Below are 27,695 nucleotides of genomic sequence, written 5' to 3' on the forward strand. Positions count from 1 at the left end.
TTCTGTGAGTAATTCTTCTAATTAGATCCAAATTTTTCTCACTTAAAGAAGATTGCACAAATAGAAAATAGTCTTGTGCATAAAAAAAAGTACTAAATAATCCTTCTTTCTCCTGCTCTGCTGTACTGTATTATTAGGACCATCTTAGGAAAACTTTGCTGAAAGCAAAATATTATATCATATGCAGTTGTCCACTTGCAAATAGGATCTCATTTCTCACTGTGTTTATAGGACGTGGCTAGGAAACCAGCAAAGGAGGAGGAAAGACTTTGCTAACATAGTATGTGACCATTTACAATGCAAATTTTTATCTGTTTTTGTCCTTTATCAATTGTACAGACTATCTAATATATAAACCAGCATTTCAGAGGAGCATCCCCAAAAGAAATCTTGTTTTATAATGAAATCTGGAGGAATGTTAGACAGTTCCTCTGTGGGAGGTAGTTTGCATACTAATGCATTGTTCTCTTTGTTTGTGGTTTGTTTGTTTTACTATTTGCTTTATCATTTGCCATCATCAGGAGGAAGACTTACCATGGGAGCTGGAATTCTGACATTGTGATCAGAGGGTGGCAGCTATTTCAAGCCTTTGTGGTACAGTTTTTCGCAAGCAACCCACAAGCAGAGCATTTGTTGCCAGTATGGTACTAGACAGAAGCAATATTGGTCATGAAAGACATAATAAGTTTTCGGAGGAAGTGACATTTGTAACTGTTTGCATAGAGGAAACCTAAGACATCTATAAATCTATAAATTAATTCCGTTCAGGCTCCATCAGTGATCTGGTATGTGATTTTGAACAATTTACTACATGGTTTTTGCTTTCATCCTTTGTCTGTTTTGTCTATTCAAGTATGAATGGAGATATTCATGATATAATAATGTTGTCAGACTTGGTCAGAGGAGAGTAATCATTGTAGACTTGGATCCCTGTGTTATGCTACTTAGACACATTGTTATTCTCGCTCCTGTTAAAACCTCTCTTAAATGAGTTGTCCTGGCTCACAACAGAGAGTAGAGAAATTTCCTCAGTATATCAAATTATTTTGTCATTTTGTCCAGTACTGGAGCCCTGTACTTGACCAGATACTTCAGTACGATGAACATACCCACTGAAGCATGTTGCTAGTCTGGGTGAGAGAAAAAGAAACTGTTGCCTCCTGATGCAAAGGTTGTGCTTCACATCAGGAGGTACACTCATGCTTATCTTCCAAAAGCTTTAGTACAAGGCTAGGTTCAGCCTTTTTCAAGTCTGGAAACTTGGCTGACCTTTCAGAGACCATTTATATGTATTCAATTCATGAAGTGATTCATTTAGTACACCAGTAATCTGCTGAGTATAACGCTTCTAGGATTCTCTTTGGACTGCAGATATGAGGATGTGGAGACCAGATATTAAGAGCCTTGGCAAAGCTGCCATCCCTTTTTAGTACTCTTGTAGAGAATGTTTAGTTTGTTTGTGGCCTTCAGAAAGAAAACAGAATTAAGTCAATGGTTCCACTCTATGTAATGATGGGAGTTGCATGATTGTTATTTTTTAGACATTTAATCTCTATTTAATCTCTATTACTGTTTCAAGCCTTGATATAGCCACACTAGGATCTATGGACAGGAAGCTGTAATGTTTCCTAGGCCCTCTGAGCTCTTTTCTTGCAGAGGTCTGGATGAGAATACAGGATATGTTACTGTAGATAAGCTCCTGTCTAATATTTAATTTCCTTTACCTCTGTAGATTGAAGCAGAAATGAAATTCCTGAAAATCAAACTTGTTAGTTGCAAGGACACATAGGAATCTGGCAGTCTTTGTAAAGAAGAGCCATCTACAGCCTATCTTAGGCAAACTGTTTCCTGATAATTAAGGTTAGTAAATAAGTCCTTTTTTTTTTTTTTTTTTTTTTTTTTTCCTCCTCTGAAATACACAGTAGGGAAGGTTGCAGCTAATGAGAGTTCTGGATGCTCAGCAGCTTCCAGGGTTAATTTTTTTCTCTGTTGGCTTTATAGCTAACATTTCACAGACCTGCAGGACAAACTGAAGAAGGTGTTTGGGAGAGATGCCTAAACTGTCAGAGTGCAGGATTGTTTTATGAGTACCGGAGATAAAACAACAGTAATATTTTAATTTTATTCTTAAAGGAAATGTTACAGCTTCTGAGACTTTGATGCTCTTTATTAGCCACAATTACAGAAGGGTAGTTTACCTGAGAAAAATTCGTTGCCAACAGATTGCCAGACCTCAATTTCAACTCCTGAGGAAATAAGCACTTCAAAATCAATCAAACCCGCTGTGTTTTCTATGTACTGTACTGCTTCTTCTGCTCAGTGTGACTTCAAGTAACACACCACACAATTTAATCCCAAAAGGCAGCTGTGAATGAATACTGATTCTCTAGCAGAGAGTAGGACTTTTGAATTTCCTCAGAGCCCAGAAACATACCTGGCACTTGTGGATATGGTTCTAAATATCCTGGATTTTTCAGATTTCTTCTACCTCAAACAGGCATTGTTTAGGAAAGCTTCCCTATTATGCACTGTGAAGATCTGTCTATAATCAGTGTGTCCCGTATCTTGTGACCAGTTATTTTGCTTAGCTTTATTTTGAAGTCAGAGGAACAAATAAAGGGAGAGCAGACCAAAGCAGTGATGAACTTTGAACTTATTTGAATGTGAAGCTGATTAGCTACAATTCAGAGAGCACAAAACCCCAGTCTGAACACCCTGAAATTCAGCACAGGAAGCTCCTGGATCTGAGTCTTGTGGTTCACATGCATCTTTACCTGCATCCGTGTGAGAGATAAAAGCAGCTTCAAGTTGTCTCCTTCCCAGAAACACAGGGCTGCTTCTCCATTGTGTAATCCTGCTGAGTTGAGAGATGACACAGGGTGTCCCAGCTCCTGGACCCCTGGGTTTTCCCCAAGTGCCAAGTCACTCCTCCTCACAGATAATTGTTTACCATCATCATCTAAAAGCACTGTGTCTTCCATGACTAGATTTACAGGTACAACCACTTCAAAAAAAAAAAAAAAAAAAAAAGTATTCACAGTGAGGTAAATATGCGGGTTTATTGCAGCCAAGCCACTCCTTTCGGTGCTCATTCCTTCTTAGACATCTGCTCGTCGATGTTAAAACCCTGAGCACCTTTGGCAAGGGGAGTGAACTCTGAAACTGCAGCACCTGTAGCAGGGGAGCAATATTTGAGAAGGAAGCATTGTCCAGGGAAAAGCAGCAGCTTCAACTTGTGTCCCATGTGAGACAAGTGAATCTGAAGTTATATATTATATAAGACGTAGGGGGATGACAGCAGTTTATCATTAACCTGAACTCTGCAAGAAGCATATAAGGAGAGAAAGAAGAAGAAAGCCAGAGAAGCAGCCAGGATGGAAACCATCATAAAGATCAACAATGCTGCGGACATCTCTGTTATTGTCGTCTATTTTTTGGTAGTCCTGGCAGTGGGACTATGGGTAGGTTGGGCTTTTTTTTTCTTTTTTTTTTTTTTTTGTGCTTGATGAGCAGGTAGTTTGTAGTCTTAGGAAAACGGCTCAGTGAATGGCAAATGTGTAATTGTATAAAGATCTTGGTGCTTAATTGAGATAGTTAATATGGAGATGGTGGGGAAAATGTGGGCATTTACCAGAGAGGGAAGGATGACCTGGAGAGGCATCTGTTTAGGTGGATGAATAGAGCTAGTGGAGAAGCAGGATTTGTGTGGGGAAGGAGCTGAGATCGGATCAGTTAAGACCAGGCCAACTAGGGTTGCTGTTAGAAAGCTGGCTAGTAGGGAGTCAAGCGGGTGTAGCGCTGCGGAACGCAGGAGACTGCAGTGAGAATTGTGGTGTGAGGTGATGCTGTAGGAAACAGCGAGAAGTGAGAGTTGTGGGGAGAACACTGGAGGTGGAGTCACTCTGTGAGGAGGGCAATATGTGTTGATGTCTGTGGTGTGAAACTGCTGCTATGACTGTGACAGACTGAGGACCACAGACTGCTCTCAGCAGAGGAGTGAGTTGGATGAAGGCTGTAGCTGCCATTTGAGAGCAGTATCATTTTTTGTGCTATTCTTTTTGGCCAGCAGGACCTCGACTACAGGGAGCAGTGCCGTTGAAACTATGAGGAAGAGACAGTTGCAGGGGTGGCAAGAAACAGCAATCACTTTTTGTTTGTGATCTAAGCAGAACTGTGTCTCCTGCTCCCTCCCAGGCAATGCAGAATATGCTGAGGGCTGCAAGGGAAAAGTCGGTGCCTAATCCTAAAACAAAGCACAATGCTTTCACAGCGAATGGTGAAAGGCAGATACTATTGGTATAACCTCAGTGCTGAGGTGTTTGGAGATAATAGGCCAGTACCATGAGTTACAAAGCTGTAAACCGTGGAATGTCACTGAATTTCGAAGCTGCTATTCTGAGGCATACTCTTTTTCCTTGGGGCAAGCACTGCTGGTCAATTGAACGCCTGACCATTAACAAGCTGAGAGGAGGCATTGTCCCTCTGTAATCCTGTGCTTGCCAGGAGCATCCCAGGGGTCCATTGCACAGAACAGAAAAATCAGCTGCCAAAAAAAACCAAAACCAAAAATCAAAAACAAACAAACAAAACACATTCCTTCCTAGCAGTCTGGCAATGTTTTGAAGAGCACTAGAATTTTGGAATGTACACAAAATGGCCACAACCCACTCTTTATCTTTTTGTTGTGGTAGTAGACGTCCAAAAACATTGGATAAAATGTAAATCCTCAGTGTACCCGAACACCTTGCTGTCTTGTGGGAGGGAACTGTCTGTGGGGTCTTTTCCATGGAAGTCTAGCTATTGGTGTAGTTGAACTTTCTATTAAAGGTCTGTGACAGAAAAGGGCTGATCTGTATCAGGTCAGGTAATTGTGTTCTGAGTAGTGCCTGGAACCATTTATTTCCAGCAACAATGCTTTTTTTTTTTTATTGGACAAATGCTCCTGTGTGTAGTGAAATGGAAATCTATTGTATGCTTCCTTTCTTCTGCATCAGAATAAAAGATATGGCTAATTTTCTTAAAGTCTTCTTTCTTTATTTGCCTGTTCAAAGTCCATCAGAGGATACAATGGAAATCCAATATTTGGATCAGGCTCATGAAGAAAAATGGGGGAAGCTTTCCTCTAAAGCCCATCCTTAGACAAATATAAAATCAGTCTGTGAAAAGGAAATTTTAGCAGACTTCTATGTTTGGTCTTCAGAGAGAAGTGAGTGCACTGTTGATACCACAACAAGAAAATAGATTTTTGTAGTTATCTGCTAGGGATGGATAATACTGGATAGTAAAGCTGCGTACTTTCTATTCCATGAACTTGCAACTTAAAAATCAGTCTTCTTTGGTGCCTAGAATCAAAGGGATCATTGCTTTGATAAAGTGTTCAGATGAGTTTAAATTTGTACACTAAACTTTTAGTTGTGATCAGTTGTATCATTACATTTAATTTTATTTTGATGTTTTGGTCGTAGTGTAACAGAAAGTGAAGCAATGAAACTTCAAGGGTTAACGTAGACCTAGATACAAAATCATTGTTCAGTTGTATTGTTTTCTTCATTGTAAGCTTGTTCTATCTAACCACTTCGTTTATTTCTTCCACTTTACCCTCCCCGTCTATTTTACCCCCCTCTCCTAGCAGTTTGTTATTAGTCTGTAGATAGCTTGCCTAATATACTTAAAATATGATTCAATCCTTCTTTCTTTCTCTTTTTTTCCAGGCTATGTACTCAACCAATCGAGGGACAGTAGGTGGATTCTTTCTGGCTGGACGGAGCATGGTTTGGTGGCCGGTGAGTTCAAATACTCTGTGTGTATATGAAAGATGCTTGTGTATGTGCATCCACTCCATGTGAGAATGTCTAGCCTTTAAATATATAATAGAAATAGAAATACAGAGTATTTCTACATTAGTTTGGAGACTGTGATGGCTGTGTCATGTAGGTGCACCCTGCTCAATTTCAAACTCTCTTTCTAGCCACAGCTATACAGTGATACCTGTACAACAAAACCCACGTGACAGGCAGGGTAAACTGTTGGGGAAATTGTATTGAGCTCTGAGTTGTCTTGGTTGTGTTGCCAGCTTGCTTGAACATAGATACATTGGTGATGTCAGTGTAGATAAATCCTATGCTTTGTCTTTCAGCCTACTTAAATAATAATAATAATAATATTTTGAATGTAGTACTTTCACTGCACTCAAATAAACTGACTCATATTGAGATTATCACAGAGAAAAGTTAATCTACTCATTTTTTTCCCCTGATATTGCTCTAGTGTTTGCAATTTTGGTAACAAGTTCTGGTCAGTACAAAAGGAAAATCCTGGGAAAATTATGATAAAATGTTGGTGAAATGTATGTTAACATCTAAATAAATGTAATCTGTGACTTACGTTGTCTTTGGAGCTGTCTTTTTGAGCTTGGTCTCAAAAAGTATCTGCACATTATTAAGACTTTTGATTTAAGATTCACCCACATGGATTCAGTTACAGGATCAAGGGGGAGATAGAGTAAATGTTTGTTCTGTAAAAAATTAAGGAATTTTCTTAAAGTAGGTTGCATAAATACCTAGACCTATTTCAGTCACCTTCACTTCAAGGAGTTCCAGTCTGCCTTTAGAAGGACTTGGGGCTGCCATTTTAATGACATAAAAAGATTAAAGGGTGGTGCCAGTAAAAGGTGTCTTCATTTGGTAGAGTAGATCTAAGAAAATTCAGGTTCTTTTGGAAGCTTGAGGAAAGAGTAAAGCTTCTTTTCTCTCTTTTCCAAGTTATTATAAGATAAATCCCATAAATTTAGCAGGAAAAATAAACTTGCTTAACAGTCAGTTTAATCAGTGGGCTGGTTTTAACCTTGTGCAATTCTGTCTGCCTGTCAAGCATGAATATGAATACCTTTTTGTGCAGACATAAAAGAAAATGGAAGAGACAAGGCAGGAAAAACTCACCAAGAGAACTTCTTGCTTCAGAGGTATAGAAAACTCCTAATGATTCCTCTAAGACCCAAGGAAGGTTAACAAACACTGAGTTCTCTGGCAACACAAAAACAACATATTCAGCTCCCTTCCTCCAGTAGGAAGACAAAAGGGGTGACACTGTGGTGCAGCAGTTGCTGCTAGGATCATCTCTCTCTCCTGCCCGAACTATGCAAGCTCAGCACGGATGAAGTGCTAGTCATCAGTGCAGACTTAAGACCACCCCTTCAATCCTTCCTTCTGGAATGCCAGGAGTATCTTTCTGCACCATAAAAACAAACCCTTCTTGCTTTTCTTCCTGATATCACTCAAAATAAACAAATGACCAGCACTCAAACTGCAAGCTAAATACTATGTCAGCAGCACCACCTTGGAGAGCTTGCCTCAGATGAAAAGAGATTCCAAAACACCTATACAAACTGGGCTGGAGTAACTAGGAAACCAATGAAAGTATAGAAAGTTCAGTCAAAGATGTGATCTTAATTCTGCGACAGCTAGTGCTGTACTTTTTTGTTTTGTTTTGTTTTTACTTTATTTTACCTTATATTTGTGTCACATCAGGCTATTCTGATTTGGTTCCGGAAAGGCAAATTACTTTTCCACAGACTGTAAATGAGGGGTAGGGGAAGTTTTGTAAGTGATCTCTTATTTATCAAATTTCTTCCCTGTAATTTCAGCATAACAACTCCTACCATGCAATCAATTGCTTTCTGAAACAGAGAGAAAGGAAAAAATCCTTTCACTAACTTGTTAAATATTTAATTCCTTTATACTAATTGTATTTTTCCATGTCTGTGCTGTGTTCTATGTGCTACAAGGCAGCCATAAGGAGCTTTTCTGATTCCACAGGGAAAGAGGCTTGTTAGCAGTGTATTAGGATCTCTTACCGGCAAGCCTGGGAAAGGGAATCTGTTCACCTAAATGATCTAGTAGCTGAGGTTTAGACTAGAGAGGTCTGGCACTCAAGGGCTGGAGGTTAGTCCCACTTCTGTTATTGATTTTGCATGTGATTGTCAGTCACTTTGCCTGACTGTGATTCAATTTCTCAATGTATAAATTAGGAGCAATACAGTTATGGGCCAAATCTGTCCAACGTTGGCTCTAGTCACTCCAGCAGAGTCCGTAAAGGTTGCTTGGTATTTCACAGAACTAAGCCCTTAGCTTGTCTTTTCTGGCTGTTCTGCTGAGGGCATGGGTCACTTCTGTGTTATTTCACTGAAATCACTGTCCTTGATGCAGTGGATGAGTCAACTCAGTAGCTCCAGTAGTTAATTAGGGATCAAGATATATAATTACGTTCTCGCTGATTGCCAGAAATTTAAATCCATCACGAGTTAATTGCATGGTAGGAAATGTTGTGCCCTTTACACAGTATTTTTAGAGAAAATGAGGGAAGAATTTTCAAGAAACTGGTTTTGGTCTCTTGTGCTCTGAGGGAAATGTCTTTAGGAAAGGCATGAATGGCTCTTTAAATACTCATAATCGACTGTACTTTTTCCAAAGAGTCAAGGAGTAGCTCAAAATAAGTGCCTGCTTTGTAACACTGGGCATTGCAAACTGAGTTTTTAACTTCTTTTGTTTAAATACTTTCTAGCATTGTAAAAAATGAGGTGTCTGTTAGTGGAAATCAGCCAGCTTCAGTAGTAGCCAGTCCCTAAGGATTAACAGGACTTCATGCCCAATAATAATTAAAAAACAGCAACAACAAAACAAACAAAAAACCTCACTACCATTAACAACAAAAAACCCTTTTGATTTTGAAGCTTTTTTGCTTTTGAATATTGTTTTTCAGGTTCTGTGGTTTTGCAGACAAAGCTGTCTGCACGCTTATGAGTTACCTGATATGCCTCAGTTCCAGAGGCATAAAAGCTACTAAGGCAAAGTGTAGTACCTGGTGGGCATCCAAAGTTCAGCTGTGGTTGGAAGGATTTACTGAATAGTAAGTGGGAAGCATTTCAGACTTGAGAGCATAATGCACTTTGAAAAGAAATGTCCCTCAGTTTATTTAATGTTATTGATGCATTGATCTTTGTGAGCAAGGTAAGAATTAAAGGAAAAAATACAGGTTTTTGTTTCAGCTCTGCATGGGTTATTTTCATCAGAACCGATCACTGGCACAATTTCTCTGATCTCTGCAGCCAGTTAAATTTTACTTATTCTCAGAATCCTCCTTATTTGCCTAATCTGACACTGTTATGAGGAGCCAGTAAAGACAATCCTGGTATGAATAAGAAGTGTACTTCCTTTCCTTAGATGAATTGGAATAAGAAAATAATTATTTTGTCATGTTCCATACAAAAAATAGCAATTGTTGTCAGAGTAAAAAGAATGATAAAAAGATCAGAGCAAAGCTCTGGTACAAAAGGAGAAGTTAAATGAAGAAGATTACTATAGAACCTGTCAGAATTTTCCAGCCACCCTGGAGAACACCTCTGAGCCTGCATCTCCGAGGACAAAAGTAGAAAGGTATCAGACTAGTCTGCTTGCGGCTGTGCTGCTCCAACAGCCGTCAGGCTTGTCAGAAGACAGAGACACCTCACTTGACGTGTATTGTATATCCATCTCTCTGCCAGTGAAGTGGGAGGTATAGAGACGTGGTTAAGTTCAGCAGTAATGCAATACATTAAACTTGCAGAGTAAGAGAGCAGAATAAAATTCTACACTTCTTTGGGTCTCAGAGCCTTGAAGGAACAAAGGAATGAGAAATCTGTCCAGGGAAGAGGGGTTTGAGGAGCATCTTTTGCAGGTGACACATGGGAGAAGTTATACCGTGCAACAAGGCCTTTCTGCTGTTCTCAGTTGAGGGGCTAAAGGTGGGTCCTCACAGGAAAGGTGTGTTCAGGGTTGGGGAAAAGAGTTTGATACTGAGCTAACACTTTCAGAAAGGAAAGAGGACATTAGGGATGTAGGATATCTATTAGCAGGTCCTGGGAGGGAGGAAAGGCATAAGCTGCAAAGTCTGCACACTATCACTGCAGTGGTCACTGATTTGCAAAGTATGTTGCAGACGGCTTGGAACAGCAAGCGCCAGGATGTCAGTGCATCCTAAAGTTAATGAAAAGAGCAAGGTGAATCAGTTAATGAATAACATGGAAAAAACATAGTGATCATCACTTGCCTGCAGTGTGATGGTACTTTTCCTGAACAGAGTACTCTTGTTAAAACCTGACCTCTTAAAAGATTTTAAAAGAGTTAATGTTCCACGTTCCAGGTTAGTTCAGTTTTTTGCCCTCTCTTTCCCTCTTAACAGGTTTTGTTCCTTTCAATAAACTTTCCTCTTTACTTTTCCTCTTATATCTGTTTTTAAAATCAGTTCCCTAATGCATTCACTGAGAATGGTTAATGTTTCCTAATTTTTTTCCCCTCTTTCCTCCCCCAACTTCAGCCCATCCTCTGACTTACAGTCATGCACATGGAAGGACTCAAATATGGAGACCTGCTCTCTCAGTGGTGCTCCCCAGGGAAAAGAGGCAAGCCAGAGACAAACACCCAGCCTGTTACACCTCTACGTGCTCTGTTGTCATTCCAGCAAAGGCAAAAAGACCATCTTACCAACTTGATGCATCTCTGTTATTCAGATGACAGAGAAGAAATTTTAGCCACATAACTTCTGGGGATTTAGACACCTTTAATGCTGGCCCTGTGCTGAGGGAGCAGTGTAAATGTTTACTTGGAGTCCTTTGAGAAAGAACATTCTTTATGTCATGCGTAGGTGTACTGCAGCACGTACCAATTGCAAATGAAACAATTCCGATGATCAGCCTCCTCAGTATAGGAATGTTTCACCAGTAAGTTCTTTGCACGCAACACATCTGCCCACCACACATCTGCCTTCTTCCTTCCTCCTTAAAGTACTGCCATGGCAGGTGGGAAATTGCTCTTCCCCTCCAGCATCAGCAGCTGCCAGGCCATAAGCATATTTGGTAAACACTCCTCTTGCTTTAACCATGCTGCAGTTTTCAGAGTAATGTACATTTCCCCAGTATGAAGTAAATGTGATATGTGCATTTGTATTGTTTTGTCCTTGCACTGGCCCTAAGCATGGTGGCAATTTTGCATTGCTTTGGGTGCGTTTCACATTTTTCTGAAAATACAGCTGTGCCCTGGATGAAGCTGGGAACACAGAATTACCAGCAAATGTTACAGTAGGTCCCGTGTTTTCAGGTGCTGAACCAAAGCCTACTGTAGCTGTCAGTTCTTCGAGTTCTTCATTAACTGCTTTTGTTACTTGGATCTGCTTGCAGCACATTTCAGGCTTCTGAAACAGGGAAGGGAACACATTAAATAAAATCAGGGATTAATGTAGTTAATCTTTACTGGTGATTGCATTTCTGGTAACCTAGATTTAAGTTTAATTATTCATCTCCAGGAAAAGCACTGGACAACAGTACTAATGCTACTATTAATGGTATTTGTTTCTTCATGATCATTGATGAGAAAATACTGCTGCTGTCACAAAGAGGTTAAAAGCAAAAGTTTTTTTCTATTACCAAGGATCTCTGTCTTATTTGCTAATGCTTGTTGCAAGACTTGTGATTCCTGTAGAAATATCTTTCATGTGACAAACTGGTTACATTTCTGCAGGGCACAACTGACTTTTTTTTTTTTAAAAAAAAAAAGTCCAGAACTGAGTGGACTAGAGCCAGAAGCTCCCTGTCACAGCCAAAGAACAATTTGTCTGCACTAAGACCAGAAGAAATTGGGAGACCAAACAAAGGAAAGGAGCAAAAAGTTAGCTTGGAAAAGAAAGCAGTAGATGGATCAATTTTCCTTGTTGCATATAAAAAACGGGGGAGGAAAATCTATTTTGTGATTAGAGATCAGGATTGTGAGATAAAGAGTGTGGATGCTATTCCTGGCTATGGCATAGCTCTATAGAATAAATCTGATCTTCAGAGATGGATTTCAATGATGAAATCCCTTTTATCCTCCTGAATCTCAGGCAATCGTCCCTGTGCTCTCAGAAAGATTGACATAATTTTTACTGCTACACAAAGAGCTCACTGCAGTGACCGCAGACCTGGGAATTTGTAACTTTTCCCTTCACATATGTTTTAGGACCCTAAGAATCTCTCCAAGTTGCAGACAAGCGATATTTCTCTCTTTTGTAAGATAAATCCAAGCACATTCCAAGTGCCTGTATTTGGGAACTGCATAAGGAGAATGTGCAGGTGCAGGTCCTGCGTTCATGATTCTAAAAACATTTTAAAGCATTTTGTTTTTTTTTTTCAGCTTGAGGGATCTACCTCAAAGGAGAGCACTATTAGAAGCTGGTCAGCAGAGCTTCTTTCACCTGCTTTCTCTATGCTTTTTCTTTTAATCCTGTTTCATTTTTTCTTTGTAGCTTTTATAGGACACAGAGACACAGAGAACAAATAGAAGTGAATTAAAAAATGTTCACTCACATCTTCTCAGAACTACTTCAGCTCACATCTGCCTACAATATCCAGTCCAACTTCCTTTTTCCCTCAAGTTCTTATCCTGCATCCCTCAGTTTCTGGCCTTGAAAATTATCATTTGGTATTTATACTGCCTTTAATGTTTTCATTTCAAATGAAGGGAACTGTATACATTTTCTCTTCATCTTGTACTGTAGTCTGAGCTATCTGATGAAAAATTAGATCTTTCAGGCTAACCTCTGTTTTCTGAATGGCTCTGAGTGGCTTAATTTAGCATAAACCTTTGCTGGTTTTGGTCTTTCTCCAATCAGCAATCCTTGTGTTCTCCTCAGCGTTCTCTCTGCTGGATCAGTGCAAGATCTGGGGGTCTTAGAGATCCAGCATTCATTAAATATAGCTCCCAATTTGCTGGATTTTGTATCTTCCAGAAACACTTTTCTCAGCGGATATTTCTGCTGTGCAACTTGAAGAATTTAATTAAGTTAATCCAATATATTCCGACTAAACTTGAGCCAACTACAAAGTCTGCACAACTCTTACTGGTTACACATTTAGTCTTGTAGTTTGTAGAACTTTAATACGAAGTGCTGGGAGTGCCGGTTTGGCAAGTGGGCACGCACTTATTGTTTCCTCCTTGAGCAAGTCAGACCACAGTCCTCTTGTCTAATTGTTTGGGTATCACCAAATGTCAGTCAAGTTTTGCAAATATTTGAAAATCTGTATTGGAAATCTGTTTGCCTCATCTGGAAGATCAACTCCTGTGCAGCATTGTATTCATTCTTCTTGTTTTAGATACGATGGCTGGAGTCTCAGATTTTGGGGGATGGAGGCCAGGGGGAATAAGATGGACTCTTTAAAGTAGTCAAGGCAGTTGGTTGTCAGTTGTTCTTATCATCACCATCTGATGATAGATAGGCCTGAGTTGAAAATGCCAAATGAATGTGATTTTTTCAAAACAAGAATGAAGAACCAAATCTTGTTCTTTCTGTTTCCAGATTGGTGCTTCTCTGTTTGCCAGTAACATTGGCAGTGGACATTTTGTGGGCATAGCAGGAACGGCAGCAGCTGGAGGAATTGCCATCGGAGGATATGAATGGAATGTAAGTGGCATGCATTAGAGTGAACATTTGTGATATCAGGATTATCTGCAGAGGTTAATCAAGATAACATTGACTAATAATTTTAGGCTGCCAAAGTTTGTGCTTGGCAACACTTGTTTCTGTACAGACCCTACAAATGCCAATGTTATCTACTGTCTTGGTGCAGTTATCTTACTTGGTCCTTGTCCAAGTGACTGAGAAAAGATGACTCTTTTCTATTGAATGAGGCTTTTCAGAGAACATTTTAACCAAATAAATTAGTGGATTATCTTCTCTGTACATGTCTTTTGATTACTTTTTATTTATGGAAGAAATAAGCAGATTTATAATCCACATTGTTTTTTACAGCAGTTTGCTGTATAGAAATTGTTGAAGAGGCTTTGATTTTTTTCACAAGTTGTAGGAAAGTTGGGATATCCTTCACAGCCTCCATTCCAAAAATTATTTCCTTTTTTTGTTTCTCCTTCTTCTGATTGTATATTCCACTTATGATTGCAGTATGGAGTACAGATATTCAAGCTGACTTTAAATGATTTACTTGGTGTACTTGGTGTACCAGCAGCAGTGTTAACTGCAACAGCACAAAGGTTCAGATGAGCTAATTCAGTCCATTTCCCTGAATTCTCAGGCACTGTGGGTCTGGATAACAGTGGCCTTATGCTGCTTGGTTCACCTTCATGGAAGGGATTATTATATGACACAAAGAAATCAATGAGCATTACATAGGTTCATACTTTCCTTGCATTTAATTCTGTGCAGTGAAAGAAACATAGTGCTATGAGGGACTTGTTTTTTTCCTTAACAAGTAGATGGTTGCTGCAAATATTCAAGTACTTATGCTATAAATATTTAAGGAGAAAGATAAAGGCTAAAATGAGTTCTGTGAGACGTGCAGAGTTAATCTGTGATCTTTCTCTATTTGCTTACACTAGGGCTGTAACAAACCCGATTCCCCTTTTCTTTGCACAAAAACGAAGCAAAACAAAACAGAACAAACATTGCTTGAAATTTCATGGCATTCAAAGCTCTAGGACCCATATCCTTCTTCAAACATACCCATCTCTAACACTTCATCTCCTGGGAGATTCTCCATGGACTAATATCAGTATATAGTGTACAATCGTTGTTTAAGAAGAAGCAATGATGCATGAGTGTATTTGGGGTGATATGTTACATAGTTTTTTAAATATTTATGACAGAGAGAGACTAATGTACAGGTTAATAGACACAATTCTGCAATATTGCTCTTGACTATGTAATCCAATTCTCCTCTTGAAAGAAATACTAAGTTTGACTGTTGTAGTGCTTGTGTATCAGTAATATGCCACTGAAATTATTCCTAAATTATATTAGTGAGACAGCAGGAGCTGAAACAGTCTTTCTTGTCTATTATATGTTTTTGATCTAAGGGCAGAACTTAAAAGATAATGTTATTAAAAAAAACAAAACCAAAATACACCCAACTCTTGTGTGGACAGAAAAAATGCAGTGTGGCTCTGCATTTTGTTGCAGGACTTTGAACAGAATTTTTGCTCAAAATATACAAATCTGTATTAGTCTGTCTAATTACGTACAGTTCTGTGTCAGACAACATTTGCCAGCCATTTAAGTCAGAAAAATGATTCCGAAATACAGTGAGATCTATTGTTCACAAAATGCACGTGGTAATACAAAATACAATGTGAAATGGTGATGTGGAAATAGAAAATACTTTACAAAATGCACGTGGTACAGTATGTGGGATTGTTGTAATATACTCTGTCTTGTAAAAAGCACAGACATCTCACAGAAACCCAGTGCAGAAGGCAGTTAATGAGATATCAAAAGAAGTGCTTGTCTTCTCAGTACCTAGGTTTGCTGAGATCACAACATACCATTGCAGCATACCTGATTCTAAGAGGGAAAGTATTCTGCATTAGTGGCTCTGGGATGAAGCTAGCAAATAGGTCTCAGGTATTAGACTTCACCTTCCTTAATATTTCCCAGAAATCGCAGTCTTAGGGGCTGGTCACATTTTAACAACCAGGATCCCTGAGCCTGCTCTGAGGAGGGCTAGGATAGCCTGGTGTTGCTAGTAGAGTAGCACTTCATTATTAGAGGGCAAACCTGTGAGCAGAAATCATCCTTTTTTTTTTTTTTTTTTTTTCTACAAAATATATTTTGTGCTTCTTTTGGAAATCTAGCATGAAATTCATGCTCCATAATACCTGGCAAATCTCTTGGCCAGGATTTCATTCCCAGATTTTCAACTGTAAGACAAAGGACAGAGCAGGGCCCACCCCAGCCCTGCATTAGCCAGGTTTGAGTGGTTTCAATGGTCTCTAGCTGCTCTTGGGTCTGACAAATGGATTTAAAGAGTGCTGTCTAGAGAGGAGTCTAATTCAACTGATCTTGTCTTGACTGCAGGCTCTGATATTTGTGGTTGTTCTAGGATGGCTGTTTGTACCCATCTACGTCAAAGCTGGGGTAAGTCAAAACAGCATGTTATGCTGTTCTTTGCAGCCTGTTAATCTTCCTCTCTCCTCTTGATTACGGATCAGGTCTTGAGTATTGCAAAGCCATTATGAGTACAAGTACAAGAGGTCTGAGTATGTTAGAACTGTACAATGTTTTCTGTATGTATTTAAATAGCGATGGTTCTCAATTCCGAGACCTGAGGTGAGAAGTATTTGATACTCTCTCCTTGTCCTCTGTGATTCCTAGAGCTGCTGTTCCTTGCAACTTCATTTGCAGCTCCTCTCCATTTCCCTTACACTCTTGCAGTATCTGAGTAGCAAAAAGCTTCCTCTAACTTGTGTGTATCTCTGCCCCATTATCTGAAACCTTGCCTACCCCCCCACAGGTGGTGACAATGCCAGAGTATCTGCGGAAGCGTTTTGGTGGGAAACGGATTCAGGTCTACCTATCGGTCCTTTCACTGATCGTGTATATTTTCACAAAGATCTCAGTAAGTAAAACTTTTACAACATTTTTTCCATCCTACATCGATCTAAAGAAGAGAAACTCCCGTTTACATTATTACTCCCACAACTGGCTCAATTGTTTCTAATTTGGAGCCCTTGGTCAAATTAACGGTGGTAAAAATATGGTGTGTTTTCTTTCTTCTGTCTAGTGAGATAATGTATTCAAATCTGTTTTGCAGTCTGAGATTTTGGCTTCCTGGAATGTCTACAAGAAGCCTTTCTCCTGATGCTTGTTGGGCTTTCTCTTTCTCCTTTTTTTTTTAAGGTGTAATTTTTAAGGTGTAATCTAGAACAGGTCAGACTGGAGGGAACCTTGTATTGTATTAGTCTGTCTTAGGGATCTGTAAAACATACGGAAGAAAAGGTCACAGCCTGTCAGCTTGTACCTTTTTTCTGCTTTAATCCTCTGAGAAATAATAGCTGTTGCTTGTTTAACCATTTAGTTTCAGTATTTTTGGCATTGCTTTGGGTACGCAACATCCCTCTCCAACTCCCTGGCCCTTAGGCTAAGGAGAATTAGCAATGCTTTTTGGCTCTAGAGGGAAAAGAATACTCTTAGGTTTTCAAGAAACAGATTTTTATTATTATTATTATTATTATTATTTTTGTCTCCAGACTTCATATTTACCTGTTTTAACATCCTCTGGTGAACATGTCATCAGCAATATAGCTGAGGGAAAAGAACAAAAGAGCAATGAAAAAAGAGAATTATAGGAATTAGAAAATAAGGGAGTAGGGAAATGCAAAGGAAGGAAATGATAATAGCTGAGGTGAAAGGAGACTAGAGGAAAGATTCCTTTAATGGGTAAGTGGTTGCTATAAAGTTTAAGGTGCTGAAAAGTTAATGTTTATTAAGTATGTGGTTGTGAAGTGGTGAAGGGAGCTGGTATTTTCCATATATCTTGAAACTACCAAGCCTCTGAAGAAGTCCACAGTTCAGGCATACCTCAATCTGTTGTTTTTCAGAAGTTGCCATGGCAGATTACTCTTTGCCCTCTGAATGGGAGCTGAGTGATAATAGTGCAATTTAAGCTAAAAGATTGGCCTTTTGCTCTCATTCTCACATCTTCATGATAACTGATCCTTGCAAAGGTTATAAATTAAACAGGCTGGTACTGTGGAGCTGTCCTCAGAGCTGGATATCTGAATATTTTAAAAGGATCAGTTAAATTCACTGTTGTTGTGCTTACCTGGGATTTCTGATTATGCTAGTTATGTTGCACATGCCACAGAGTTCTGGCAGCTTCCGCAGATGAGAAACGCTTCCACTCTGATGACTCACAGTCCTATTCTGCAACACATTTGCAATAAGCCCATTAAGGTGTTGTGCAGGTTCTGAATGTACCATCTTTTATTTCCAGCCTCTATCATGCGTAAGGATCTAGTCATGAAATTTCACCGTTTCGCTCAGGGTGTCTTACTTTCAGGCAAGACAGGTTCTCCATTTAAGCTTCCTGTGTGGTCATGAGGCTGAAACACCTTCTCCTGTGCTTCTGGTCCTATCTTATTAGGGAGCAAAGCAATAATCAGGAGATCCATACAGCAGAATGCCTGGGCCCCACTCTACCATCCTAAGTGGAAGATTTGGCGCACGCGTTCCTGTCTCCATCATTTCTCCCATCTGTCCAGAACAACTCTGACAGTGTCAATTCCATGCATAAGCACGGCTGTGATTTCTGTAGTATACCAGCATATTTTCTGCACTGCTGCCTTATGTCACTGTATTTGGTAGGGCAGGATTTGCCTAGGTCTGATTTACTTGTCGTGTTTTATCCAGAATATGCAGAACAGTCAAAGTCCTTGGAGGTTTCAGGTACTGTCAGAGGAAGTAAAAATAGGTTTTTCTATAACGTGCTATACAACACCAGGCCTAAATTGTCTCCAGATGAACCAGCTCTAGGAGCACAGAGGTAAGGGCTGTTCCATCCTGGACCATAGCTTGCTTCTTTGTGCTGTGTAGAGATAGGTATGCTATGTGGAGCTAGCACAAGTTTCTCTTCTCAGAGACACGTTGCATCTCCAGACATACCCACGTGTTGACAATCTGTGCCCTATCCAGCCTGGAGATTTGCATTTTACTTCCTCGACTGCTGCCTTTGCAAACACTCCCTTGTCGTCATCGGGGCTTATCGAGATTTGGTTTAGAAGGATGGCTTTCTGCCCTGCCCTTGACAGGCAGTCACACCTAGCAGTTTGACTAGCAGTGATACTTACTGCCACTTATCCTAGAAAAACAACATCTTGTTTCCAGGCTACTTATTTCAAGTGCTGCTCCCTTGATTTGTTATAATATTATCTAATGCTCTTAGTAATATAATTATCAGGGTGCTTTCCAATGAATAATATAATATGTCGGGTCATGTAACTTCTGTCATGCTCTTTCTGTCACACTACCCACCACTGTGTAATGATCAGATTATCTTTTTACGCATTTGTGCAAGGTCATTACTACTTCTGTCTTTTCCTGTGCATCTTTGTGTATTTTTATTGTCATCTTACCTTGTGTCGTGGCTAATCAATCGCTTGGCAGGCAAGGTCATGCTGCAAGGTGTCAGTCTTTGGGATCAGAACATGTGATCATTCAGCCCAAATGATTTCTGCTGCACAGAGATCACATGTACACGCTTCCTAAGCATGCAGTGCTGTGTGAGCAGAGCCCCTGGCAGCTTTCAGAACCTTGTTCAACAACAGTATTGCTGATATTGGCCATTATGCCAGTGAAGATGGTCTAGTGAAAACAAAATCTTGATGAGGAGTAATTAACTAAATTACGACAAAACAAGGGAATGAAGATCTGAATGCTTTTGAAGAAATCAGAAATTAGATTTATCAGAAATCAGGGCATCTATTTACCTGGGGAAGGGCAGGAAGAAAGATAAGCTCCTCTTAGAACTGCAGGGTGTAGAATGAATAGTGGAGCGTGGGGGTGCCCTAACATTGCAGCTGGATCCACTGGTAATATACACAGCCTCCAAGTTAGTTCTCATGCATTCTGCCAATTGTTCCTGCATGATCTGTGCATGGCTTTGGAAAGAGAGCTTGTAATGTAAACGAAAGATTTACTCTATCAAAGATAAGATAAGGATTAAATAGTATCTATAAAAGGGTATTAATGGAGAAACAAGGAAGTATTGGAAGGAAATAATCTAATTGGGAGGGAGGAACAGTGAAGCTGGAAGGTAACAGCAATTCAGAGGAGCTGATACATTGCTCAGGACACTAAATAATTAACTGTGCATTTCTTTCTGGGGGTCATTTTAGAACCATTAATATTTAATGCTATGTAGGCTAAACTAAAGCCAGGAACAATAAAAGGCAGATTTATCCAGGACATATGCTGATCAGTGTTGCAAAAAGCTAGGAAAAAAAATATTCCCATAGAAATAAGGGACAAAGTATGCAGTCTAGCAGCCACTGGGGGGATCAGATCTAAAATATCCTGGTTCCTAATTTGAGACAGAAACATAAGAAACCAAACCATCTCAAGCTGCTCCCATGGCAGGGTTTTGGGAATCAGAGTGTTATGATTCACACGCTGCTTCTCAGTTGTCTTCTACACATCGGGGCAGCATAGCTGGAGGATCTCTTGCTGCAGAGGTCTGTACCACTTCCTCATTCTCCAAAGTGAACCGAGGGTGAGGTCATACCATGCGGTCTCGGTTTCAGTTACCTGCCAAAACATAGCTTCAGCATCTCTGGAACGAAGAGGGTTTCTTCTTCCAGCATCTCCCAGCTAGCCAGACTGCATAACCACTTATTAGTATATCTGCCCTGCCTTACCTCAGCCTAGCTGTGGACAAAACCAGTCCAAGTCACTTTTTTGTGATCACAGGCTCTGGGATTCCCACCACCAGGCCTGTGCAATCTCCCACTCTTCCAGCAAGCTGCCATCTGGCATCTGTCCTGAAGTAATTGTGTGTGCAGGCCTTATCCCAGAGCGCACACATCTTTGTCTCACAGAGCCTGCGCATGGACAATTTCTGTTCCTTGGTTGAAGCAGTGTTTTATAGCTCCCGAGCTTGCTGAACGTTCCGAGGACGTGTGCTGTTAAGTGAAGACATGACCCTTTGTAGAGCCGCATGGGAGGTGTGCTATGCAGAAAGAAGGCATTCAGGTGGGATTGGCTGTGAGTCCATGTTCTAGGTGCTCAGAAGGAGATGCAAACCTCTAATGAAAGGATGATTAACAGTACTATATTAGAAGTGCACTGGGGTAGATTATTTTGACTGCAAATTTAGGTAAATAGCCTTCATGCAAATTATGTCTAAATCAGGAAATTACTTCCTGTGATTAATATCCCAGTAAAGACAGTGTTATCCTGAAATGTGAACAATCCCATTTTTACCCAAGATCTAAAGATTCTGTTAGCCAACTGCATGTCAATTACTCTGACAGGAACTTTAAAATAGCAATACAATTTTTGCCTTTAATTCCCGCTTGTCCCGAACCAGTGAAACCAGCTATACCACACGTATCTAAGCAATAAAGGCCATTTAAGAGACTTATTAGCATTAAAAGAAGAGAACCAAGCCGTGGCTTGGAGGTGTCACCGAGACCATAACTTGGACATAGCAGTAAGTGTAATCCTAGCTTTAAGTAGTTCTCTATTAAACAGTTTATCAGTATGGAAGCTCACACAGTAGAGGAGGTAAATGTATCTAGCTAAAATGAGCCATTTGGAGATTCTTAGAGAAGTGTTACAGCTCTTTCACCGAAAGGACCACAGCACTGTGGCAGTTGCAGTAGAATGGCCTCAGTTCTCATTTTGTACTTTTTTTGTGCAGTACCCTAAGGGGGTAGTGTAGTTGTGTATTTCAGTACCCTAACCACGCACGCGTAGTGTGCTATCATCTAGAACTCAAGCCTTGCCTAATCTGTCATTTTTACTTTTTAGGCAGACATATTCTCTGGAGCTATATTTATACAGCTGGCCATAGGACTGAATCTTTACTTGGCCATTATTATCCTGCTTGCTATTACTGCTCTTTATACCATCACAGGTGAGTTTGCAGAGCAGTCTGATAAAATAACAAAGTTAGGGGATCCAGAAAACAGGAAAGGTGGGTGAGAGGGGAGAAATGAAAACCTGGGAGGGGTCTGTGTTTTACAGCGGTCTTTGTTGAAAGAGACAGGTGGTGAGAAAATAAAAAATAATTTAAAAGAATTAAAAAAGGATTTTCACTGAGTTGTTTGCACAGGGACTAACCTATTTGTTTTGACATGTCTTTGCTATTAGGTGGCCTTGCAGCTGTGATTTACACAGATACCTTGCAAACGTTTATCATGGTTGTGGGATCTTTTATTCTTATGGGATTTGGTAAGTAAATCAGATGAATTAAACTGGAATGCTCAACCACAAATCCCACAGTCCCTATGGAAATGTATCCTGCAGTGTGGAACCCTATTATCTTAACCAGCAGATTTCAGTTCATACACCTATTTATCAGGGAATAAAATACCCATGTTGTCAAGCCCTTTAGTTATTGAGACCACTACATTCCAAAGTACAGGGGAATGTATAAAATGAGTAGAAATAAGGGACACCTTCATTGTGTGAATACTTACAGAACACTGCGTACTGCTTTCTGAAAATGTTGATGCATACTGGTTAGGGTTTTTTTACATCTATATTACAGCATTTTTCTCCTCACATTCTCTAGCTCTACGTGAGGTTTCAATATTATATACTTCATCGCTACTTTTTCTTTCTACTTTTCAGCATTTAAAGAGGTAGGAGGGTATGATGCTTTTATGCAGAAGTATATGCAGGCAATTCCATCCAATGTCTCCTATGGAAACACTACAGTTGATGAGTCATGCTACAAACCTCGGGCGGATGCCTTTCACATCTTCCGAGATCCTGTCTCTGGAGATCTGCCATGGCCAGGACTGATCTTCGGTTTGAGCATCCTTGCTCTGTGGTACTGGTGCACAGATCAGGTAATGTGGAAGCTAAATGCCTTGGAAATGCAGAACACAAAATTCTGCAGTCTAGTGTGACCTAGGGGTCTTGTTTATTTCTTCTCTTTCCCACTGTAATTCAAAGCTAGGTTACAGAAATGGCAGGTACTTCTAGTCAGTGAATAGACTAGTCAGTGATTTTTCAGCTTCTGTTTTCTACACTCCTCCTGTACTAAATGGCTCGATTTTGAGGCTATTGGGCCATATGTACGCAAGAAAATGGAATTGTATTCTTTCAATTTTTCTTACACAATACCCAGCAGATACAGTATATAATTCCTTTTTTTTTTTTTTTCTTCACTATGTGACCATGTATAAAACCAAGAAGAGAGGTTGCAACGTGAACATTTTCTTATGAAACCATGCATTCAATGATCTCAGTTGGACTGCGATGATTCTCCATTCAGTAATCCTAATTTGTTTTCTATTTGTGCAGCTTCCATCGTTGCATGCACGGTCTTGGGAGGATATTCTTTATATATCTTTTTTTTTTTTTTTTTTTTTTTTTCAGTCTGGAGTCTCTTTCCCTCTCCTTCTTCCTTGTCCCTAAGACCATCCAGTTTCCCTGGGAGATCACACTGACATGAGATTAGGAAAGTATGCTCCTGCAGCTATGACGTGTGAATGTGCCCAGTCTCTAGGGAGTGATCCATCTGCCTTCTAAATTGTGGGAAAGATAATCTTTCACATTTTATAAAACAAATAAGTTTAAAAGGCAATATAATTGTTTCATTCCTTTTTGGCTTTTTAGTCTGCTTTAAGAACATCTTGTGAGAAAGAGCCTTAGCTCTTAAATATATCCTGAATAAATTATATTTTCCCTTACTTATTTTAAGCGTGTCTTTTTCATGTAGCTTGTATTTTGTTTCTAGTGATAGGAATTGCAAACAGACTCTTCCACTATCACACAGGTTAAGAAGTACCTTGTGCCTGGGATTTGGCATAGTGTGTTTATGGAACGTACATTCTTGATTGAGTTATGTGTACTTGCTATGTTTCACTGACAGGTTATTGTCCAAAGATGTCTCTCCGGCAAGAACATGTCCCATGTGAAGGCTGGATGTGTCATGTGTGGATACCTGAAGCTCTTGCCCATGTTTATCATAGTGATGCCTGGAATGATCAGCCGAATTTTGTATACAGGTATGCATATATATACAGGAATGCAAATTTCTTGCTGCCAATCTCTCTCAATTTCCTATTCTCTGTCCCTTTATATTGTCATTTTGTCATCCAAATTGTCCAGGCACATGTGTGCACAAATACTAACTACCCTGTGAGAAGCCACAGGCTTTTCTCATTTCTCTGATTCAAGGCTTCTGCTAATGCTATTATTGTCCATTTTAGGGCAGAGGAATTCCATAGTGTCCCTCCCCACTTGTCTACTATAGCCCTATTCTGGCTGAATGAGTGGAATGTCCAGGACTGATACTCTGGCAATAGAAAGAAGAGGGTCACAGTCACAGCATATATATATATATATATATGTATATTGTCATGGATAGTCCTGAGTGCAGTCTGGGGGCAGTGCCAGTCTCTCTTCTTTCTGTAACCATCCGTTTGCTTAAGAGCAGGGCAATGGAGAGATGTTCAGGTTAGAGGGAACTGTCTCTGTGTTCCTCTGTTTGTTTTCTGAGTTGCTCTCTTTGTGTTATTGAGTCCTGGTCTAACAAATTAATCCTGATGTTTTTTGACCTGCAGCACTTTTTAGTTTTTTTTTTTTTTTTTTTTTTTAGACAGAGGAAAGGGAGGATGGGCTTAGAATCATCTTCTTCCCTGCTAGCAGACTAAGAATGCTATAGAGCATGTCAATCCAGTGGTTTGTCACAGATAAATTTTAGAAACTATGAATTTGGAAGTGACCTGTTGTTAATATGATCTTGTCTAACCCTGTCTCATTTTCCCCTTCTCAGATGTGGTGGCTTGTGTTGTTCCTGAAATCTGCCAGAAGGCCTGTGGCGCCTCAGTTGGCTGTACCAATATTGCTTATCCAAAAATGGTAGTAGAACTTATGCCAAATGGTAAGACATTGTCTCTGTTTTAGGAAAGGTGAAGGTGCTAGACAGTAAATGTAGATGACAGAGCCCAAATCTCAGATTTATTTTATTTTATTTTATTTTTTTCTAAAAATTTTTACTATTAATCAAAGGGGTAGTCTTTATTAGTTGTGGCTGTAGGTGCAGTATAGTTACTTGCTGACAAGATCACCTTTCAGTTGGCAGATGGGTGATGAAATGGTAATTGTGCTCCCTTTCTGTGAAGGTTAAAAGTAACCTACTTTGCCAGTGGTTTATAAAAGACTGTCACTGTCAAGATTTCTGAGCTGGAGGCACACACCTCCAGGATTGAGGAGGGAGGAGAAGATATCATGCACGTTGTCCCGTATAACGCCTGCTCAATGAGAGAATAAGTCACCAATCCATAGAGGACTAAGTATACATACAGGGAAGAAAAACTTATGCAGAAAACCCCAGAGCTGATTCATAAGGCTAGAAAAAACAGATTATGTTATTATGCAAACCATGGTACTTCCCTGATTTCTTTATACTTCCTCATCATATTATAATAACCGTTGTACGTAATGTGTTGTACAATGTGTTGTACTGTATGCTATGGTACTTCCCCATACTATGTTGACTAGATCATACTGTTTGGAAAAGTTGTTTACCCTGATTTTTAACCAGTAAAAGAAACTTATGTCAAGTAACTGGTTTACAAATATGCTTACAGGCAAATGAGCACTGGAGAAATGATATTTATAACTCCTGGGGAAAGTCTACTTAGTATTTTTTGTTGTTGTTTCAGCGTGTAATCAGAAAGCATTCACAAAAGAAGTACCTGTGTTCTAAAAGCTCAAGTGTTGCTCTTATCACTGCTGTAAATAGCTTTTACAAACTCAGCAGACATCGCTCTGTTTGTATTGCAAGAGAGTGGCAGGCACGCACCAGCACATAAATATAACCACAGCTGGTTGACTTGAACAGGTCAGACAAGGTCTATGGATAGTGACACATACGGAGATTCTTCACTGAATGCTTGTCTCAGTTTATGTATGGAATATTTTCATTTTTCAGGTCTGCGAGGTCTGATGTTGTCAGTCATGTTGGCCTCCCTTATGAGCTCCTTGACTTCCATTTTTAACAGTTCTAGTACACTGTTCACTATGGACATTTACACCAAAATTCGAAAACGACCATCAGAGAAAGAGCTTATGTTAGCTGGAAGGTAAGGTGGAAACGTAGCAAACACTAGATGTGTTACAGACTGAAGTCTGCAAAAAAGTGCCTGAGTGAAAACCTGCATTTGCAGTGTTCAGGCAGTGCAGCAGTGGCCTCCTGTGGCCATCGAGACAGTCCCACGTACGCTTCCCTTTTGCATATTGTAAGACAATAAATTCCAGACCTTATTTCCAATTTAATTGACAGTGGCTAATTCTCAATGCTCTTCCTACTGCTATTCAAAAGGAACTATTTTAAGATATCTTTGTAGGCTTTACACCATACTTGGCATCAGTGAACTAGTCTTCTAGCCGATCTGCTATTGATTCATCTCCAGACATAACAAACGAAGGAAAGAATTGTTTTCCTCTGTTTTGATTGCATGTTTAGAGATATGCTGACTGATACTTGACAGACAATATCCAACTTGGATTTCATTTTTTTTTTTTTGTTCAGTGGTATTTGAGCATTTTCATTGATTTTGCTGGCTGAAATACAAAAATGGATATTTAAGTTATTGATTAATTGATGTGTTTTTTTAGTTTTTGATAGATGCTTCTAAGCAGATGGCTAATTGAATATCTGGCTACATTTACAGGGCATTTATGTTACTTCTAATTGGCATCAGCATTGCCTGGGTTCCTGTGGTGCAGTCAGCTCAAAGTGGGCAGCTCTTTGATTACATTCAGTCAGTTACTAGCTACCTGGGACCTCCCATTGCTGCTGTCTTCCTGCTTGGCATCTTCTGCAAGCGGGTCAATGAGCAGGTAAGTACAAATTAGTAAAGAAATACGCTGCATGTTGCTCTAGTAATCTTTTATGATATTGGTCATCAAACTATTTTACCAAACATCTCACCTTTCACCTTCATCTTGAACACTATATACTTTTGTCAGCAAACTTTTTCAACAGACATGCTCTTGTTCCATCCATTGTCTTCAATTGCATTTAGGATTCAGTCTGGGAATTGATTTTGATTCTTAGAGCAGTAAACTGAGAAATGTTGTACTTAATCCATATTTAAGTGAGTAGCGCAGAAGGCATGAGGTCTGGTATGTGTTTTCATAGGACCATGGGCTAGTCTCAGTAACTGGGCAATTAACATTCTGAAAACTCAGTACATTATAACACTCAGTAACATTCTGAAAACTCAGTACTCAGGAATTCAGTGTCTTTCCTATAATTCTAGGAATAGCAATACGCAATTGCTTGAGTTTGCTCCAAAGAGATTACGTTTCACGAGAAAGCTAACAGAGAGAAACTAGTTTGTGTTTTTGAATTTGGCTGAAACCTTTTTTTACTGTTTTTCCTCAAGACCAGTCCAGTGGTTATTTTTGTGTATATCAATAAGATAAAATAAATGGTTTATACACTAAAGGATGTTCTGTTTCCTAGTCCAGTATGGGTATATCTCACAAATGGATTAAATCTTTGTGCCCTTCATGGAAATCTGTCATTGACTTTAGCTGGAATTTTGCCTGAGTAAGAATTTAGTATAATCCTCATGGGTTTGGGTTTGTGTATACTGCGCACTTTAGATTTGGATAAATAGGGGAGAAAAGCATCAGAGCTTTTGAGAAGTGGGGCCTTGCTTAAGATAAGCAATTACAGCATTGGAGTTGATATGATATATCAGTATTTCTTGTTGAGAATTATTCTTCTTTTAGCTAGAAATGGGATTAACTATCTTGTCTTACTTTGACCACTTTGACCACTGAATAATTAAAACTTTTTTGTTCTTAAACCAGGCATTAAAACTAGAATATTTTTAAATTGTGATTTGTAAGTTTGTGTTACTGTCATTAGTTATGTGACTTTACAAAGTCACAGAATGGTTGAAATTGGAAGGCACAGACGAACTAGTCCAACCCCCTACTCAGTGCAAGATTAATAAGAGCAGGTTGCTCGGGTCCTGTCCAGTTAGGTTTTCAAATATATTTAGGGATGGAATCTCCATAGCCTATCTAGGCAACCTGTTCCAATGTTGAATCACCCTTACAATAAAAAAAAAATCATCTGTTTAAACAGAATTTCCTGTATTTGAATTTGTGCCCAGACATATGTGTCTTTTATACTTTGGGCTAAAGCC

The 27,695-nt window shown here is 39.5% G+C and overlaps 1 protein-coding gene across 2 annotated transcripts in view; it reads left to right on the top strand.

Moving 5' to 3' along the window:
- The first annotated feature begins 2,988 nt into the window (after positions 1–2,988).
- SLC5A1 (solute carrier family 5 member 1) overlaps positions 2,989–27,695 on the top strand; it is a 74,829-nt gene continuing 50,122 nt past the window's right edge. For both annotated transcript variants that reach the window (XM_035340432.1, XM_035340433.1), the window contains exons 1-12: positions 2,989–3,461; positions 5,712–5,783; positions 13,360–13,464; positions 15,871–15,930; positions 16,307–16,411; positions 21,322–21,427; positions 21,664–21,744; positions 22,147–22,367; positions 23,396–23,531; positions 24,302–24,409; positions 25,463–25,613; positions 26,205–26,373. In XM_035340432.1, the coding sequence (XP_035196323.1) occupies positions 3,375–3,461; positions 5,712–5,783; positions 13,360–13,464; positions 15,871–15,930; positions 16,307–16,411; positions 21,322–21,427; positions 21,664–21,744; positions 22,147–22,367; positions 23,396–23,531; positions 24,302–24,409; positions 25,463–25,613; positions 26,205–26,373 (1,401 nt within the window). In that variant the 5' untranslated portion in view covers positions 2,989–3,374. The remainder of the gene's footprint in view (positions 3,462–5,711; positions 5,784–13,359; positions 13,465–15,870; positions 15,931–16,306; positions 16,412–21,321; positions 21,428–21,663; positions 21,745–22,146; positions 22,368–23,395; positions 23,532–24,301; positions 24,410–25,462; positions 25,614–26,204; positions 26,374–27,695) is intronic.

Source organism: Oxyura jamaicensis, chromosome 15 (assembly GCF_011077185.1).
Source record: "Oxyura jamaicensis isolate SHBP4307 breed ruddy duck chromosome 15, BPBGC_Ojam_1.0, whole genome shotgun sequence".
Classification (NCBI taxonomy): domain Eukaryota; kingdom Metazoa; phylum Chordata; class Aves; order Anseriformes; family Anatidae; genus Oxyura; species Oxyura jamaicensis.